Below are 21049 nucleotides of genomic sequence, written 5' to 3'. Positions count from 1 at the left end.
TAATGTTTTGGACAGTTGTCTTAATGTTTTATGCCATTATAGCCCACTTATATATGTTTATGTCAGCTACATAAATATGACATCTAAACGTTTAAAAGTGTCATTTCAAAGACGTGAGAACAGTACTTGTAGATACCACTGCTGTGTTCAGCAATGCACAGCGTCAAAAATTGAACTCTTACCTTAGTTTCCACACGTTTCCAAAAGACAAAGTCGTGCAGAAGAGGTGGGTTGTTGATATTAAACGTGAGAATTTTACAGAAACAGAAAAAAAACAAGAGTGTAGCTGACAATTTCAGTCTAGAAAACTGATCGAGGCTCGAGTGCCAACCGGATGCAGACATTTAAAGAAAGGAGCTTTTATGGCAAATAATAGTTTGTTTTCATTGTCTTTGAAGTAAAAAAAAATGAACATTAATATACATAAACATTTCTTAAGCTACTTTCTAAGTGCAATTTTTTAATTCAGAATAAAGACCTTTATTTTATTCACTGTACATATAAAATATAATTCACTGTATGTAATTTGAAATAAAAATTGTCATTTTGAAAAAAATATTTTATTCAGATGAACAGAAAAAATGACATTGAATCAGTTGTTTTCTTGAATCAGGTGCTTCTTCTGTAACTTGTGCATAAAGAGGTATTTGGGCTGATACGTATTAAATAAATAAATAAATCACCCATCTGTTTCATGGAACTTAACACATAATTGATCCATTCCAAACAATTGTTCATGTGACAACACACATTACACATTTCAGAGTAATGGGCTGTCTGGAAAAGCAAAGCAACCAAATGTTTGCATATCCCACTCTCAGCCACACAAGAGCAGGAGCTATAAACTAGCAGACGATGGCATGGATCTTCTGACGGATGTCCGCTCCAGGATGAAGTAACACATAAAATTTTCTAGCTCTGAATCTCATAATGTTACCTAGAAAACAGAAACAAGAATATTAATAGGTTTTTAAAGAGAGTCATTAAAGGCAGTTCACTCAAAACTGAAAATTCTATTTCCTCATCCTTCACTTGTTCCAAACCTGTTTGAGTTTCTTTCTGATGTTTAACATAAACAAAAATACTTTGAAGAAAGCTGGAAACTTGCAACCACTGATATTCATAGTAGTTCTTTTTCATACTATGGAAGTCAATGGTTACAGGTTTTCAGCTTTCTTCAAAATATCTTCTTTTTAAAGGCATCTGCAGCAATATCATCAGATTAAACTACACAGTAAATAATTAATTTAAATTATTTAAAAGTAGCTCCCTTTAGTCACACTTTAAAATAAGGTTTCATTAATTAATGTATTTGCTCACTATTAAAATAACTATTTAATATTTAATAGTTAACATTGTTAAACTAATTTACTAATGAATAAAAATCCAAAGTCATGCTTGTTAACATTAGCTATTACATTGTGAGTTAACAAGCACAATGAATAAGCATTTGTTCATTAATGTAAAAAACTAATAAATATTGAAATAGACAAATTGATGATGTGAAATTAACTAATGACACCTTATTGTTTTGGGTCACCCTCCCATTTAATTACAGTGTTATCGACTAAATAGAAAGCATGCTATCTACACTGTTACACTGCATCTGTCATCTCCAATGTTTCAGCAATAAATCTCAGCATTGACACAGTGCTATTTGTCTGTTGTGGATGGAACGGCATTGTATTATTTTATTCCTAATATATCTTGCTCAATAATCATGCTTACAAGCTAAGACAGCATCTGTGTTTCTGTAATTATCCGAACTGAACAGTGGTGGTCACTTTAGAACAGTAAAAGTATGAATGGGACAGAACTTCTCATGTATGCTGTCCTACTCTCAGCTGGTGAGGAGACTCCGATTTCTTCATAGATCTATCGGTAGTAATGAGCTCTAACTGAGATCTTATTCCTGCCCTGTTTTTACCTGACACTTTGAGACAGAATTACATACACATATGATTATTTTTACTTACGTGATAAAGCTGCAGATGGACGGATCGTAAGAGTATTAACGCTAAAGTTAGCCTTCAGGCTAGCTGAACTTACCTTCATAATTGCACAGGTAGGAAGATGCATACAACTTGAAACCCTTCTCAAGCTTTGCTCTGCGGTGTTGTAGAGCACATCCGGACAAGCATTTGCACATCGTTGACCATAATTTACTCGCAAACAGCGAGTAAATATTGACGACTCTGCCATAATACTGTTTACCTCCGCTTAAAATCACCCAGACCGGAAGCTGGACCGCGGCCTTAGACAAAACGCGGAAGTAATGCGTGCATATAGCCCATTACAAAATTGAAAAACTCCCAATCAAACTCTCTAAATTTCATCAACAAGTGCTTACAACATGGAGGCTTATTTATAAACACAACTTCTCCCCACATAGTTTTCATATTTGGAATAATGCCAATATCATGTATAGAAATAAGTCACTATTCTTTAACAATTGGTTTAACAATGGACTATTATTAGTTAACCAATTATTTGATAATGCCGGAAATTTGTTTACATTTACAGAATTTATGGCAAGATACAAAATTCCTGTTACATTACAGGAATTTACTATTCTAACCGGGGCAATACCCACTGGCATACATATGCTGTATAAAGGCAGTGTATGTACATCAGCACTTACTGTTTGTCCTCCTAAACCTGAACAAACCTCGGTTGGGTTTATCTGTTTCTCTGGATTTAAGCCTAATAATCACAAAATTAGATCTTTAATCTTAAAAGAAAATATGTCTATACCGTATGTTATTTTTTACTGGAACAATATCTTTAATAATTCAAACTGGACTCAAGTTTGGTCATTACCTCAACATTTTTTTATCACAAATAAAGCTAAAGAAATATCATTTAAATTACTTCATAGAGTTTATCCCACAAAATTATTTCTACAAAAATTTTAAATTGATATTGAGTTAGAATGCTGTTTTTGCGAAAGCTTTAATGAAACTATTTCACATTTATTTTGGTCTTGCCAATATACTCGACTATTTTGGATCAATGTTGAAGCTTTTATTGCTCATAATATCTTAAAAACCTTTTCCTTATCTTATAAACATGTGATTTTGGGTTTTTAGGTTAAGGATCGCTCTTTAAAAGATGCTGGTTTTATTATAAATTTTATTTTATTATTATGTAAATTTCACATACATAAATCCAAGTTTTCCAAAAGCAAACCTCTCTTCATGGTGTTAGAAAAAGAGATTCAAATGTATATAAAAGTGATTTCCAAGTCTCAAAATAGAAAAGCAATTAAAACAATTAATATATGCTCCTCCTTTAACATTTTTACATAAAATGTTTGTATATATGCATTTCCTGTAAAAAAAAAAAAGTGCATTACTAACTCTTGTAAATAACTAATATTATAAAATGTGCGAAACATATTTGTATGTAATTTGATAATTATGTACCCTCTCCTCTGTTATTTTATTTATTTTTTGTTTTTTTTTCTCTTCTTTGTTTTTTCACTTATTTCATTCTTGTTAGGAAATGTAAAGTGATTGTATTGTATTGTATAAGAAAACTGTACATGCTGGTTCTTGTTAACAAAACAAAACAAAAAAAAAAACTAATGCTTTAATAAACTGTGCTAATCATTCACTTACAATAGCATTATAGTTCACTATTATCCAGCAAGTTTTTACGCAGCGGATGCCCTTCCAGCCGCAACACATCTTTGGGAAACATCCGCACACACACACACACACACTCATACACTACGGACAATTTAGTCCACCCTATTCACCTGTACCGCATGTCTTTGGACTGTGGGGGAAACCGGAGCACCCGGAGGAAACCTACGTGCAGGCAGGGGGAAAATGCAAACTCCACACAGAAACTGCGCCACTGCCTCGCCACCTTCACTATTGGAATTCATAACTTGATAATCCATTGTCTGTAATATTTTTTTTGCATGAGTAAAATTTGCATTTCACAGATTTTTCGTAATAATTAAAACAATGGTAAATCTGATAAATGATTAGAAATGATCCTTATATCAGGGATTATTCATTGCAGTCTTCTTGTTTTGTTTTAATTCATTGATGCAAATTAGGTCTGTAAATCATTTTTCATTATTCTGTAAACATTAAATGAGATCTGAATCACTAACCCTAAACAAAAGAGTTTTTGAATTAGAAACACTCAATAATATGAATCAGCCTTTCAGTTCAAGCCTGCTGCAGTCGCTCTTCTTCTTGGAAAGGTCAGTGCTGATCCTTGTTCTGCAGATTCTGACGTTTTAAATCTGCTTGTGGTGTTTTATTTATTTGTATATGGGTGTAGGGTCCACCCAGTTGGTCCAATGACGGTATCCAATGGTGGATGAAGGTTCACTGCATGTTCGGTCTTTCCAGTGCACAATGTTGATTTATATTAAACTTAACTCATATCTGACTCCAATTTTAGTATGAGGTGGTTTAGAATATTAATATATTTATCCTCGTTTTATCTGACTCCAATTATAAAACATTGATAAGATTATTTTGTTTCCTTTCACATTATTTTAGATTATGATTGAATATTCTTTTGATTTGTTATTATACCTTATTCTCATTTACTCAGATTCCTATAGCATCTCGATTCTTGCACCGGCCGGGTATACAATCTCTTAATACAAGCTCGTCAGTCTTGGTCATTAAACAGAGGCGATTAACCACTCTCCTAAAGTGGCAGAACCCTATACTTACTCAATTTAGGAGATTTTTTATGTGGTCCCCATAGATCTGTTATCTACTTAATCAAGACAAAGTATTTTAATAATAATCGCACAGGATTATAAGCTTGTAGATGAAGGCCTAAATACCCACATTTAGATTAGTTTCAACAATATTTTGTTGTTCTAAATAGAAAACTCATAGTTGGCCTTTTACAGTCTAAGTATACTTGAATTAATGCCAATATGTTAGTCGGATCTCTAGCAACATTGTATAGCGTGCCACACTGCTCCGTCTAACATGTTTTAGTCCGTTACTAACCTGTACAGTGGCTTGTAGTGCTATGGACAACAACATTTATCAGTGATAATAACACGAGGACTGTTTGAATAATTCAAAACATAACAATTTATTAGTCAGGTAAATGTGTATTATGCCAATTCAATCAGTCAATTCATAAAAGATCAATAAATACATCAAGTTACCAAAGATAAATCCAAGATTAAAAGATGCATTCCTGACTTTAAAATATACATAACATGGAGCATAAGCTCCATGTTACGGGCTGATCGGGGTAAGCAGAATTGCGCTGAGCCTTTCTCAAACCATACCTCAAGTAATCCAAGAATTCCCTCAAGGACAGGGGTGTGTGCATAACAAAAGGCACTTGCATTTAGTGCTGCCTGTGGAAAAGTCACACCCTTCACAGTGGTTCAAAAGATGCCTGAAGTTATATATTTATTGTTTTGATTATGTCTATTTCTGAGAGAATGAGACCATTGTACCAATCACACTGAGACATTTCAAATGATATCAAACATGATAGATAAAGTCACTTAGGTTAATCTGGAACATTCAAACATTGAAATGACCATATGTGTGAGTTGGGGTGGTTGAAGCCGAGTTTCAGCAGACTCAGATGCAAATGCAGCAGGAATTGGTTTTTCCCGCATTCCCACCTGCTGGGTTGTGGTCAACAGTTGTTATGACTTAAATTGATATGTAGCTGCAAGAGTGATTAATTAATGCTCCATTTATCGTTTAATTGTCATAAAGTGAATTTATTTACCTTGGCATTTATATATGCTGTTTTGCTTTAAGAACAGTTTTCCTATGATGCTTAGCGCTACTGAAAGCGCGCCTGTAACCATTGGCAACTGACTCAGTGTGAGAGAGTGTGTGTGTTCGGAGTTTTGCTCCTGCTTCAGTATACAAAAACTTCAGTAAACAGTTCATTTTCGTTCTAAACAAAGTTTTCCAGTCGTCATTATTGCTGCTAGATGAAAAGACAGAACAACAGTCTCTGTTGTCAGCTCATGTTTTGAATTGTCAAAGACATCAAAAATATTTGTAATATTTCAATTCTTACATGGGCTTATTTTTGTGATGAAGAAACCCACAGTAATGATAATAAATGAGTGGATTGTGACAGATCCACAGATGCTTTCAGATTTGTGCTCATCATCTATAAGATTTATCCTTTCTCTTTTTTTATTACAGGTTTTTACAATTGTTTTGCCACAAATTTCCGAACTTTGGTATCAATTTTCAAAAGTCTAGACACAAAATTCACAACCTTTGCCAAAATTGTACATTTTTGCAAAAATTTTAACTCTTTTTTTTCAACTGCTTGGATACAACACACACAAGTCAAACATACTTTATTCATTGAACTAAGATCACCTTTTCAATATAACACAATTAAACTTCAAATTGATCCCATTTCAAAATGCAACTCAAACATTACAATTGAAATAACCATGTATTCATTTAATTAACATGTTGTTATTATCAACTGATACAAGCACTCAAAATAATAATTAACTGTTGCATTACTCTGGATGTATGAAAACTTTTGTACAATATTACATGTTTAGATGATGAAATAATCAGGATAGATCAAATGACATCAGTTACCACAGAAGATGACCCAACTGAACTACATTATCTATAGATGTCCTCTTTATTCATCCTTAGTCCATATTTATGGTTTCTTTGTTCTGTGTACCACTTTTACAGACAATGTTTATATATTTGACATCACTGTAAGAAAGCCCAGTCACAGCAGACCAATGTCAGGCCTGGATTTACATTGACAGAAGGTTCTTTCCAAGATTTCTGAGTAATGAAAACACCACTGAAATGTAGAGGAGAACCCGTGACCAAATCCACAAGACCAGACTGATGGTAACACAAAATCCCAAAATAGAAATCTGATATATAGACATATATGCAAATTACATATGTGACATAATAGTTCATATGAATTTTACATATATAAAATATGTTATACATGTCAAAATATTGCCATTTGTTAAAATATTAGAATTACAAATATGTAGATATATGTTACGTATATATATGATCCATTATGTTATATATTTTACCCCTACAAAAAAAAAAAAATATATATATATATATATATATATATATATATATATATATATATATATATATATATATATATATATATATATATATATATATATATATGATATGGTTGAAAAAAATATAAACAATGATTTTTTCACTATTTTGACAAATTATTGACTATTATGACATTTTATAATAATGTAATTTGCAGATGGGACCATATATCATGTCATTTATCAGCTTTCTATATGGGGACGTGAAGTGAGAAAAAAAAACAGTAAACCTACATTATGATGGAATGAATAAAACTAGTTCAGTATATCCACTGTCTGCACTGTTTCCCTTTACACTTATAGACCATAATGAAACCTGTATCATATATTTTAAACAACAATATTTAATGATTGTTAATGATTGTTTATTGAAGCGATGTACATCTTGTGTGCTGCTGGTGATCTAAAGTAGTGTTCCTGTAGTATTTGTATTATAAAAGGATTATGTGAATCAATGATCCTGCAAATGCAAGACTTCTTTAAGGAAATGAATGCTGTATGCAGAACACTGGAGAGTGTTAAAAGTAGTGACTGTTTAGGATTTTGTGTCTAGAGTTTTTTTAATTGACATCAGGGTTCTGAAATTTGTGGCAAAACAATTGGAAAAAAACTGTAACACATAATGAAGATCAAGGGCAAACAAATAAATGATGATATTTTATTGATTTTAACACATAATGAAGATCAAAGGCAAACATGAAGGGATTTACATTATAAACGCATCAGGAAATGATGAGATTAGAGAGTTTTAAATCATTTTAACATACAGAGATGAACATTTGTAGAAAATACATTTAAAGGTGTTTTTAAAAAGTGTTAAATTACTTTAAAACGGAAAAACAAATCGCCAATAGGTGGCAGCAAGAGACCTCTTTAATCGAGTGAAGCTTTAAGTGATTCATTCAGCCACGAATCCCTGATTCAGTGACTCGCCCGACTTTATACAGAGTCCTGAATTATTCGTGTAAGGAAACGCCACTGTGTATTATTCAGAGATGTACAACTGTTCTGCTGTTTATTTTATTATTATCATAGTAATGATTTCACTATTATTAATGAGAAAATAACGCGGAAGTTTTTCAGCGCCTCGTCACGTGATCGTCAGCATCCATGGCAACGGTTCTTTTTGTGTTGTTTTGAACTCCACTCTGTCATTGGCATCTGATCTCGGCGTCCTTCGTGGCAACTGATTCCCAGATTATTGATATTATTGATTGTTGGATACATCGATTGATCGTCTGCTTCTCCCATCATTCAGGTTTGACCCTTGTTATCACACTGTGTTTTGTGTTCAGTATGTCTTGTGTTCATTACAGGTTTCAGAGTCGACTCACCTACGACTCGCTCCAGTTTGAGGGCCTCAACATCACTGTGGGAGAGCTGAAGCGGCAGATCATGAGGCGCGAGAGGCTGAAGTTCTGCCAGCTGAAGATCAGCAAAGCCCAAACTGATGAAGGTGAGATGAGGAAAAGCCACTTAAACTATATTACACTAACATTAGATGTGTTATCAGACAGACTTGTAGAAGCTGACATGTGTTATCATGACTCTGATGGTGACATATAGTGATGTTTTGAGTGTTTTAAAATGCTAATGGCACTCAAAGTATACCATGGTAAATGATTAATACTATATTCAAACTTTATTTTGCTGTCAGAATACACAGATGATGATGCTCTCATCCCCAAAAACACATCGGTCATCATCAGACGGGTACCTGCGGCTGGACTGAAGTCCTCCAACAGAAGATTTGTTGGGTAAGTCATGTGAAATGAGCGCAATCGTCCACTGATAGATGTTATATCAAGAGTTTGAGTCTGTCTGTGGTGTTTTAGTCACACAAGCTCCTTTGTTTTGTTTTGCAGACATCAAGCTGGACCATCAGCTAAATCTTCTCAAACAGGTGATTCTTCACTCCTCTCACTGGAGCAGCTGTTGAAGGTATTGAACAAATGATTAATTCACCCCACTGTGCTGCTCTGTATTGAACTGCAGTGTTTGCATTTGAGGCGTCATAATGACATGTAGTGCAGAATATCAATACACAGTGTTTAGCAAACAACAATACACACAAACACACACACACACACACACACACACACAAACACACAGCTTCTTAGGGAGATTTGAGGGTGTTTATTTAGAGCAAATCAGTGAAATTAAATTCTAATGTGCAAATGCCTGTGAAACAGACTGAGAATCTGGCTGAGGCAAAGGCATCAGAGGAGGACAAGCTAAAAGCGGTGATGTACCAGTCCAGTCTGTGCTACTACTCCAGCAGGTGAGCGTTCAGACACTGACAGGTTTGGTTTGTGAGAAATGTTAGAGCTGATTCTCATGGTTCTGATGTTTATCAGTGAGGCCATGACACTGCTTGGGCTTCTTCCACCCAACTATGTCTGCTTTCACTGTGGGATCCCAGGACACCACATTAGGCACTGCCCCTCTAAAGGGGTAACTGGGTTTTCTAAGCTTATGGTTGCTGTGAACTTGAGCTCTTGTCTCCATCAGTCAGGTTGTTTGCTCTGTCGTTTGACTGTCACTCATGAATTCACAGGGCAGCAGCTCTGCTCCGCACAAGCGCATCCGGAGGAGCACAGGGATTCCCCGCAGCTTCCTGTTGGAGGTGGACGACCCAAACCGAAAGGGAGTCATGATGGACGGCAGCGGCAAATACGTCATTCCCATCATAGACGCGTGAGTAAACTGTACTTGGCATTGCAGCATGTTTTAGTGTTTGTGAAAATCTCACATTATGTCTGCTTGTGTGTGTTTGCGCTCGATCTGTTCAGTGAGGCCTATGCTGCTGAGAAGAAAAAGAGGCCGTCCTTCTCCTGCCAGACCAAGCCGCTGTCCTCCTCTTCCTCAGCTGGTGCAGCATCTTCAGTCCAGGACGCCAGAGGGAAACGTTCCCGCTCCCCATCTCCACCAGAGACGCACGGAGACCAGAAGAGACCACGTCACTGAGAGACCTTCACCCAAGAGACCTGGAGCCGACGTGAGCACAGTGTATATATTGTACATAGTTTATGAATAAAACTGAATAAAGATTATAGCAGCATAAACTGTGGACTGGTTGACCTTCACACAATACAGAAACACAACAGAAAATGATCAACACATTAAGATAGAAATGATGAACAAACATGCTGCGGGAGAACCAGTGTGCTGTCCTGCTCAGAATCTAAAACTTTTAGTTAAAGTTTATTTCAGAGGTGCTTCAGGGAAACTTTTTCTTATGAAAGGCCAAAAACTAAACTCGTCTGAGGGTGGTGGGCTGGAGGTAAATCTACCAAACTGTAAAATTGTCAATGTAATTTCCTAATTTATTATTATTATTCATTATATAATTTACATGATTCACTGAATACTGTAATTTACAACATTTCAAATTCTTTAATTGTATTAATAATTATACATTTTATAATGAATGAAAGTCTTACAATAAAACATGAACAATCCCATTTATAACACTAAAATACACTTTGCCTTCGCTTGCTGATGTCTTCTGTAATGTCTGCTCTCCTTCAAGTGACTATTATTTTATTTGATTCATTCACAACATTTCATTGAAACGTTTAATTTCAGTTTGTTTATTTTTGTATCTCAACAGTTAAAAAATAAAGTTATGTTGTATTAGAAATGACAATCTCTGTTAAAGACTTTCCCCCAAAACTCCCCATCATTCTCCCTCTCTTCTCAGATGGGATGAAGGGCCAAATCAAAGGTTACTGTGGATCCGCTTTGGCCCACGGCCCTAGTTTGGGCATCTCTGGTTTACACCGATGACATGCTCATCTAATCAATCCTGGCCAAACAAAATGTTGCAGCTCATCTGGTCTTCAATGATCCCAAGAGAGCCCACGTCACACCTCTCTTACCTCTCCACTTACACTGGCTGTCAGCTGAAGGTTCAAAACATCTCCACTTGCTACTTGCTACACTTGCCCCTCTGTCCAGAAGTGAGCACTGCCTCTTAGAACCATGCCATCAAGGATTTGGGGGTGTTTAACCCTTCTGTGCTGTTGGTGAAGTTTTGGTCCACTCTGGGCTGATTTTGAGGCTTAATTTACCAACAACTTTCTCTGTGGTTCAGCAAATGGGATGATTTTTGGAGACAAATCTTGTTGACACATATTTTGGGAAAATACTTTTAGAATTTTTTAAAAACTCAACAATACACTCTGAGCAAATTTATCACCCTTTCATTGTGTTCATGGCTGTTTTTGCCCAAATGATTTCCATTATTTTTAAATGCAACGTCATGACAGCGTATAATCATGCATTCTTGATTGTTGGTGGTTTTTCCTGTTGGGAAGAGGTAAGATTTGTGATTTTTACTGGTGATCATCAGTTACAGTTCAAAAAAGCTTGATTTCTTGCTTTTATTTGGTGTTTAGTGAGTGTGTGAGGTTGTAAGAGAGACTTTTACACATATATTGATGTGTAGGAGAAAATACAAAATAGGCACCTCAGCTGTCAGAACATAGTAAGTGTACTTATGCATGCACTCTATAAATTGCAGTTTTACTCCACAGAACTCCATATAAAAGTCAGACACGCTTTTGCACGGGGCAATGTAAAGGATTTAATGGTGCCAACTGATGATCAACAGTAAAAATGAAATTTGACCTCTTCCTAAGTGGGAACCCACTAACCAGAGTTGCTGCTGGTCAAAAGGAGACCCTAAGATAATTTTTACTGCAGTGCTTCAGCAGAGAAACAAAAACACACAAACATATGTATTTAAATGTGTATTCATTTATTATATATAAAAATATGCATATAAACACTCAACATTAAATGTTTCATAAAATAACAGTTTACGTCAAACACTGACATGTCTTCTGCAGAAGGATTCCTAATTGCAAACATTTACAAAGGTTGTCATAAAACCCTGTCTGAAGCTGTAGAGATAGACGGTCCTCGGTGCTGCATGCTGTATCTGTAACGGTCAGCTGCTGGGCCCGGTTTTTCAAAAGGTTTAATCCGGATCAAATTGATCCAGATTTAGTAGTTCTGTTTTTGCGATCCGTGATCAGGTAATCCAGCTTACTTTTTGAGCCAGTTTTTCAGAGCAACATCGAATTGGATCAAACTGATCCGGATAGAAACTTTTCAGGATCACTAAATCTGGATTACCAGTGCTCAAACAGGATAGGAAATCACAATGTAGAACTATAGATATGTAAAGAGTGACAAGTAGAATAGCCAGCGTGGGGTCAATATAACTTTATTTTTTTTAAAATGAAAACTAAGAAAATTTAATAAATATTAAATTAATAATAATAATAAATAATAAAACAAGAAAAAGCCCACCCCATCCTCTTCCAGCAGTCCGCTCATCTGAGACCTACACCACAAACACTGTACATTGAGGATATTTATAATAAGTTTCAAATATAGATGTAAATAAAAAAAAAGACTTAATGTCAAAAACTCCACAATAATCTCAGACTTCCTCATCTGATGTGGAGAGAGCAGCTTGTCTGAGCGTAGCCTTTAGGAGGCGGATCTCAAGTGTGGCCTTGGTTTGCTGCAGTTTGGTCAGAGTCAGTTGTTCCCCCGCCAGACGAAGCTGTGCTTCTGCCCTTTCAGTCTCTTTTTGCAATTGTTGAAAGAGATTTCAAAAATCAGTCATTGCCATTCTTTGCATTTTTTGTTTATTCTGTAATCATTGCATGCATCACTAATAAATATTCTAAAATGAAAAATATTTTTCATTGTGATGAATATATATATCAATTAGTGACAAAATAAAATTGATTGTTTTTGGTCAATTTTCACAGCTGTTTGGGGGATTATTTTATGAGGCCAAACTCTTTCTACGTTGCTGGAGGCCTATACTGAAAGGCTAAATACATTAAAGCCAATAATCACTATAGCCTGACGGATGAACAAATAAAATTAAAACCTTATGAATAAATAGTATATATCGTAAGATACTGCATGATCCAAAAATAGTATTATTTTATACATTTTTTAAGTTTTCATTACATTTTAGGCATGAAATCCACGCTAAATCCACCTTTCTGGTGGAATCAGTTTAATCCAGGTTTTTTGGATCAAAGTGATCCAGATCCTACAAAAAAGGTCTGAAAAACCCAAACTAAAGGTTTGATCCGGATCAAAACCAAGATTAGATTACGTGATCTAATCCGATTAGGTAATCCGTTTTTTTCTTTTGATAAACCCATTTTCAAGATTTGATCCAATCCCTTATCCAAAATCCTAGTGGATTACTTTTGAAAAATCGGGCCCTGGTGTCAATTTTCAAAACTCTAGATACAAAATTCACAACCATTGCTAAAATTGCACATTTTTTTGCAAAACCCTTAACTCTTTTTTCAAATGCTTGGATAAAACACACACAAGTCAAAAATACTTTGTTCATTGAACTCAGATCACCTTTTCAATATAACACAATTAAACTTCAAATTGATCCCATTTCAAAATGCAACTCAAACATTACAATTGAAATAACCATGTATTCATTTACTTCACGTGATGTTATTATCAACTGATACAAGCACTCAAAATAATAATTAACTGTTGCATTACTCTGGATTTATGGAAACTTTTGTACAATATTACATGTTTAGATGATGAAATAACCAGGATAGATCAAATGACATCAGTTACCACAGAAGATGACCCAACTGAACTACATTATCTATAGATGACATCTTTATTCATCCTTAATTTTTTATATTTATGGTTACTTTGTTCCATGTACCACTTTTACAGACAATGTTTTTATATCTGACATTACTGTATGTATGTGAGAAAGCCCAATCACAGCAATATCAGGCCTGGATTCACATTGACAGAAGGTTCTTTCCAAGATTTTTGACTTATGAAAACACCACTGTGATGTAGAGGAGAACCAAACCCACAAGACCAGAAAGATGGAAACCCAGATCCTAAAATAGAAATCTGATATATAGAAATATATGCAAATTACATATGTGACATAATAGTTCATAAGAATTTTACATATATAAAATGTCATACATGTCAAAATATTGCCATTTTTTACAGTTTTTCTTGTTTGCTTTGACCTGGTTAAAGAAACTAGGTTCCACTTCATTTTCATTTTCACTATCCCAGCAGAGCAGAAGACAGGTCTTGCAAATTTGTAAACCTTTTCTCATTGGGTTGACACATTTTCCTTAGCATTTTTCAAAACAGTTAACACAGATGTCATTCAAGCAGTCCAAACTCCATTGTTTTAGCTATGGTAACCAAACAGAGACCATCTATTCCTAACCATTAGACACTACCAAGATCAGTTTGAATTCACTGAAGCAGCGATTTGAAACTCCTACACTCAAGTCTTCAATTAGCAATCAGTCTGCAAACCTTATATAAATGGTGGAAGGTCTGTGTTGTTCTGTGCCAGCATGGATGGAGGAGGTCAATAGTGGCTATGTCCTATACTCCCAAAAGATTTGACTGTACATTGGTTTAAATGTGTTTAATATTTACAGAATTTTATTATTTTTGTCTGTTTTTACGGTATTTTAGTTTTTAGCCACAGTTTGAAAATTGTCATGAATTCAATATAAATTTAATCAAAGCATTTCTTAATCTGGATCCAATTCTTTGCAAAAAGGCAAACTTGACGGCCCAAATAGAAAGACAACAAATGGCATTGGCAATAGGCTACAATGACAAGCAATGGTGGTGCACTGACTTCTATATTTTGTATTTTGTTGTCCATTGTGTAATGATTAATTCAAAGAGCTCATATATCTGTTTGCAAGTTGTGTTGTTTGAAGGTAAAACTAGCTTTTGTTTCATATTTTAAATGTTTTGACACGATATGTGCCTTTTGCAAGCAAAATGTGTCATTTTGACCATGAGTGCTGCTGTTTAGGCCTGTGTGTCTACTGTTTAGAAAAGGTGGAGTTTCAGTTGACAACTGCATCCAAGCAATCGAGAAAAACTGTGACTATTAGAATTACAAATATAAACATGTATGTTACGTGTGTATATATATATATATATATATATATGATCTATTATGTTATATATTTTACCCCTAAAAATATTTTACCTATAATTTTACCTATATTATGACATTTTATAATAATGTAATTTGCACATGTTGCCATATATCAGCTTTCTATATGGGGATGTGCAGTGAGGAAAACATTACAGTAAACCTACATTATGATGGAATGAATAAAACTAGATCAGTATATCCACTGTCTGCACCGTTCCCTCTACACTTATGCATAAACCATCATGAAACCTGTATCATATATTTTAAACAACAATATTTAATGATTGTTAATGATTGTTTATTGAAACAATGTGCATTTTGTGTGCTGGTGATCTAAAGTTGTGTTCCTGTAGTATTTGTATGATAATAGGATTATGTGAACCAATGATCCTGCTAATGCAAGACTTCCTTAAGGAAATGAATGCAGCATGCAGAGTTTTGAACACTGGAGAGTCTGTGTTAGTGACTGTTCAGAGTTTTGTGTCTAGAGTTTTGAAAATTGACATCAGGGTTCTGAAATTTGTGGCAAAATGATTGAAAAATACTGTAAAAGAACGGTAGCCAAGCACTTTTCATATGTATTTGAATTACTTTATAATGTGGAGTTAATTCAAGCCTTTCTGCAATGATGAGTCACACACAATGTCATTACAAAGTTCCTGTGCGCACACAGACACACACACACATGCGTTTTACAGTTTTTCTAGTTTGCTTTGACCTGGTTAAAGAAACTAGGTTCCTCTTCATTTTCATTATCACTATCCCAGCAGAGCAGAGGACCGGTCTTGCAAATGTGTAAACCCTTTCTCATTGGGTTGACACATTTTCCTCACCATTTTTCCAAACAGTTAACACGGATGTCATTCAAGCAGTCCAAACTCCGTTGTTTTAGTTTTGGTAACCAAACAGAATCCATCTATTCCTAACTATTAAAAACTACCAACATCAGTATGAAATCACTGAAGCAGCGGTTTGACACTCCTTCACACAAATCTTCAATTAGCCATCATTCTGCAAACCTTATATAACTGGTGGAAGGTCTGTGTTGTTCTGTGCCAGCATTGATGGAGGAGGTCAATATGGCTATGTCCTATACTCCCAATAGATTTGACTGTACATTAGTTTACATGTGTTTTCTCTAATATTTACAGTATTTTATTACTTTTGTCTTTTTTTTATATACAGTATTTCAGTTTTCAGCCACAGTTTAAAAAATGTCATGAATTCAATATATATTCAATCAAAGCATTTCTTATTCTTGATCCAATTCTTTGCAAAAAGGCGAATTTGACAGCCCAAATAGAGACAACAAATGCCATTGGCTATAAGCTACAATGGCAAGCAATGGTGGTGCATTTTGAGTTCTGTATTTTGTATTTTGTTGTCTATTGTGTAATGATTAATTGAAAGAGCTCATATACTTGTTTGCAAGTTGTGTAGTTTGAAGGTAAAACTAGCTTTTGTTGCATATGTTAAATGTTTTGACACGATATGTGCCTTTTGCAAGCAAAATGTGTCATTTTGACCATGAGTGCCGCTGTTTAGGCCTGTGTGTCTACTGTTTTGAAAATGTGGAGTTTCAGTTGACAACTACATCCAAGTAATCGAGAAAAACTGTAATGTAGTGAATCATCGGATTGCCTGCGAGAAAATAAATAAAAAGAGTGAGGCTATGGTCAAATAAATAAATGAAAAAAGTGCGACTGCTGAGAGTGCAAGCAGCTAGGGACACCGGCCCTCGCGGCCAAAAAACTTTCCCGGTGCTCCCGATTAGCCAAACCAGGCCTGTGTAACAGATATAGAAATAATAGTTCACTTTATTTATAGAATTACACAAAATGTGTGTTTTACCTGAAGTGTTTATTAAGTATACCTGCTCCTTTAAATTTCTGAGAAAGCTTAAGTTTTTTAATTTCCTGTTCTGCACCCGCCTCCTCCTTTTCTGTACTGACTGCACATGGGAGAGGTGGGTGTCTGCAGCTCTAATTAATCTTAAATCATATTTACTTGACTTTTGAAGCCAGTTTTTATGTTTCAATATTGTGTATAACTTTCTTTTTCACATATTTCACATAGTTCGTTATTTTTGTGTTTTCATTTTAATTGAGGTTTTGATTTATATTTGTCTGATTGAAGCATGTAAAAGTGATGAGGGCGAAGACACACTGTAAAATCTGTGCTTTTGTTTACATCAGGAGTGATTAAAGAGCCGTCACAACTGCTGATACCTGTCTGGTTATTCCCACAATAAAAAGAAAACACAATGCAGAACCCTTGATGGAGCTGCCAAATATCAGATGATGGGTTCAAAGTAACAATGTGTAAATTATGTTTAAAGTGAAATTCATTCAGTCATTCATTTTCATTTCGGCTTAGTCCCTTTATTAATCGGGTGTCACCACAGCGGAATGAACCGCCAACTTAGCCAGCATAAGTTTTACGCAGAGGATGCCCTCCCATGTTGCAACCCATTACTGGAAAACACCCATACACTACAGACAATTTAGCTTACCCAATTCACCTATACCGCATGTCTTTGGACTTGTGGGGTAAACCAGACCAACCAGTGAAAACCCACACCAACACGGAGAGAACTAAAGTGAAATTCTTCTATAATTGTTTTAAATACCACCCGATATTGATAGACCACACTTATGAGTTAGTAACCACAGCAAAACATATTTCTGTCTAAAACATCATCTTTTCAAAATACACTCATGAAATTGAGATAATTTGTGTATTTCTGTTTACAAATAAAATGTCTAGTCTACAAATAAACTTTTATTCATTTTCTTTTCAGCTTAGTCCCGTTGGTTCACCACAGCGGAATGAACCCCCAACTTATCCAGCACGTTTTTAGCAGATGCCCTTCCAGCTGCAACCCATCACTCGAAAAAACTAAACTTTTAGTTATTTCTAATTATTAACACACAGCCATGTCATTCATCTCAAAACCTTTATTGCTTCTTTTTTTACTGTTAGAAAGATATATCAGAGTAAAAACAACTAGTGTAAAAGTCTGCGTCTCTCTGTGTCGCTCAGGCTGCACTGCAGTGTCTATTCACAGGCGCGATCCCACTACTGATCAGCACGGGGGATTTGACCTGCTCCGTCTCCGACCTGGGCCGGTTCACCCCTCCTTAAACGACCTGGTGGTCCCGAGCTCCCCCAGGAGAACCATATCGATACCGAACTTAGCGCAGACACCCGATCAACATAGTCCACTGCAGCCCAGAAGCCCTGAGCTCAAGCGATCCGCAGCCTCAGCCTCCCTGTTGCTTGGATTACAGGCGCGCGCCACTGAACCCGGCGAGAGCTGAGAGAATCAGAGCTGTGGAGAAACTGATCCTCACAGCGACCTCTAGTGGAGGAAAACTGAATGATGAATAAAAACTGTCTTCATAGCCTTATGACATTAGTTAATAATAAATAGCAGTATGATCACAAATAAAAAAATTACAGTAATTAGTATCAACATAGTATTTTTGAACTAAAGATTATTATACCATATTTATTAGCCTTTACAACTCATTTTATGAGTGCCACAACATTCTGTTTTCTGTATCAACTAATAAAATGTATTAAATATTGTAGTATACTTTAGTTTTTTTACTACAGTAAAAGTGGTTTATTGTATCATAATACATATAGCTGTAAAAAACATATTACAGAATGGGTTATTTGTTTATATTAGGTGTGCATCTGCATAAAACATTACAAACAATCTACGAGCAGAGATAAATACAATATAAAATGTTGAAATAAAATGAACAGAGCTTTGTTGTTTTTTAACGAGTCTAACAGTATTCAGGTACAGTAATGTAATAATCAAATGTAAAATAATACTGCTATTGTCTTCATTTTTTTTAATTAAATAAAATGATTTGCAATTAAAATGACAAATTATGCAATTTATTAGACCTAAAGCTTTTACAGTCGCAGGCCTCAGAAACACACGCAAATGCTAAATTATAATCCAGACTCAACCTTGTATTTCTTGTGATGTGACTATTGTGAATGATCATTGATGCTGAAATAATGCTCTGGGATAATTTATGTGAGCTAAGGGATAATTGACCCAAAAATGTTAATTCATAATCGGCACAATCATATTTATGCGGTGAACTATCCATTTAAGATTGTGCAAACAGTGAACCTCTGAAAAAGTAAAGCTGTAATGTTTTAATTTTCCACTTAAATACCAGTTCCTCATCTAACATTCATTCATGCAGTGAATAATATCATTAACTGAGTTACATATTTATTATTCAGTTTACTCTTACTCATCTACTAACTGTGGTGTCAGATGCGGTTTTGACCTCCATCAGTGTTTTTAACATCTATAAGACTCGACAGAATCTCACACAATCTGTGGCATAAATTGATAGACTGTTTCAGCTTTAGCAGCACATCATGCTGAATTACTGATCCTGAGCTGAACATTGTTTATACAAGTACCACAAGTTATTTAATCTGATCTAAAGACTAAAAAGCTGTTTAATATTAAAGATAAAAGGTAAACTGAAACCACTTTGTCCTCTCTGACACTAAATATGTTTTTAGCTGTTTTATGATTAAAAAATTATGTTTGTGATTATTAATCTGCAACCAACAACCTGCAGTATTTTATAATATGGTGGCCTTTAGCGTCATTGTGCAATATATGAACTGTGGATTACACTAGAGGCCACATCTGCATCTGACACCATATTAAGTGATTGAAAAAGTGTTGATTCAATTAGTGAATGAATGAATAAATGAGATACTCACTGAATGAGTGAATGTTAGTCGCTGAACTGCTTTTCTGTTGTCATTTAAAAGATTTTCATTTCCTGATGAACTGTGGCCTATTTGACGAGATGTTTTGCTGTTAAACGGCAAATCATAAATAATTTAGTTATGAAAATATTGTTTCTATATGTATTAATCATTATATATATAATATATATGAGTCACTGGGCGTTGCAGGCACTGTTATTCAATGGTTCAGATCTTACCTCTCTGACAGATCATTCAGGGTGTCTTGGAGGGGAAAGGTGTCCAACCTACAGCATCTAAACACTGGGGTACCTCAAGGCTCTGTTCTTGGGCCACTTCTCTTCTCCATCTACACGACATCTCTAGGACCAGTCATTCAGAAACATGGATTCTCCTACCACTGCTATGCTGATGATACCCAACTATACCTCTCTTTTCACCCTGATGATCCCTCGGTTCCAGCTCGCATCTCAGCCTGCCTGTCGGACATTTCACACTGGATGAAAGATCATCATCTTCAGCTTAACCTCACGAAAACAGAAATGCTTGAAGTTTCTTCCAACCCGACTCTGCACCACAGTTGCCTTTAAATAGCACAACATTGTGATTATACTATTCAGTACAATAAACTTTACTATGTGGTTCTAAAATACTAAAGTATTTAGTTTAAATAACTATATTTTATTTGGGACCGTACTGCTGTTTATTTTTATCCAAACAGTGCCATAAGACCAATAAAAAGTCAACATAACTTCATCATTCATCATTTCCTCCACTTGAGGTCGCTGTGATGATCAGATTCTCCACAGCTCTGATTCTCTCAGCTCTTGCCGGGTTTAGTGGCGCGCGCCTGTAATCCAAGCTACTGGGAGGCTGAGGCTGCGAATCGCTTGAGCTCAGGGCTTCTGGACTGCAGTGGACTATGTTGATCAGGTGTCCACACTAAGTTCGGTATCGATATGGTGCTCCTGGGGGAGCTTGGGACCACCAGGTTGTGTAATGAGGGGTGAACCGGCCCAGGTCGGAGACGGAGCAGGTCAAATCCCCCGTGCTGATCAGTAGTGGGATCACACCTGAGAATAGACACTGCAGTGCAGCCTGAGTGACACAGAGAGACGCAGACTTTTCTTCCAGGAGCACTTACACATACAAAAAAAAGAGGAGAAATACTAATGAATCTCTTTCCC

The 21049-nt window shown here is 35.5% G+C and overlaps 1 protein-coding gene, 1 long non-coding RNA gene and 2 other non-coding genes across 5 annotated transcripts; 2 read left to right on the top strand and 2 right to left on the bottom strand.

Moving 5' to 3' along the window:
- Positions 1–544: 544 nt before the first annotated feature.
- LOC110439279 (uncharacterized) lies at positions 545–2234 on the bottom strand. The gene is made up of 2 exons (XR_015502413.1): positions 2050–2234; positions 545–937 (listed from the first exon to the last, which is right to left on the bottom strand). It is a non-coding gene; the product is annotated as an uncharacterized LOC110439279 (long non-coding RNA).
- A 6012-nt stretch (positions 2235–8246) lies between these two features.
- On the top strand, positions 8247–10161 carry LOC110439266 (E3 ubiquitin-protein ligase RBBP6-like). 2 transcript variants are annotated; one of them, XM_087273398.1, is made up of 7 exons: positions 8247–8552; positions 8754–8853; positions 8962–9037; positions 9289–9377; positions 9454–9550; positions 9654–9793; positions 9889–10161. In XM_087273398.1, exons 1-7 carry the CDS (start codon positions 8393–8395, stop codon positions 10061–10063), a joined length of 837 nt encoding a protein of 278 aa, XP_087129524.1. In that variant the 5' UTR covers positions 8247–8392; the 3' UTR covers positions 10064–10161. The 2 variants fall into 2 exon arrangements, with proteins under 2 accessions (XP_087129524.1, XP_087129525.1); XM_087273399.1 differs by lacking the exon at positions 9454–9550.
- A 7956-nt stretch (positions 10162–18117) lies between these two features.
- Positions 18118–18415, bottom strand: LOC147834739 (signal recognition particle RNA). The gene has a single exon (XR_015503149.1).
- A 2276-nt stretch (positions 18416–20691) lies between these two features.
- LOC147834738 (signal recognition particle RNA) lies at positions 20692–20989 on the top strand. The gene has a single exon (XR_015503138.1).
- The last annotated feature ends 60 nt before the right edge of the window (positions 20990–21049 follow it).

The sequence above is a fragment of the Danio rerio genome, chromosome 11 (genome assembly GCF_052040795.2).
Source record: "Danio rerio strain M-AB ecotype USA chromosome 11, GRCz13ab, whole genome shotgun sequence".
Taxonomy (NCBI): domain Eukaryota; kingdom Metazoa; phylum Chordata; class Actinopteri; order Cypriniformes; family Danionidae; genus Danio; species Danio rerio.
The sequence above is the reverse complement of the archived record's forward strand: the minus strand, read 5'-3'. Positions and strand labels throughout refer to the sequence as shown.

Bases quoted from the DNA above. Each gene is read 5' to 3' on its own strand.
- LOC110439266 (XM_087273398.1), top strand. From the start codon at position 8,393: ATGTCTTGTGTTCATTACAGGTTTCAGAGTCGACTCACCTACGACTCG. The intron at 8,854-8,961 runs GTAAGTCATGTG...TTTGTTTTGCAG, and splicing joins TCCAACAGAAGATTTGTTGG to ACATCAAGCTGGACCATCAG. The intron at 9,794-9,888 runs GTGAGTAAACTG...CGATCTGTTCAG, and splicing joins GTCATTCCCATCATAGACGC to TGAGGCCTATGCTGCTGAGA.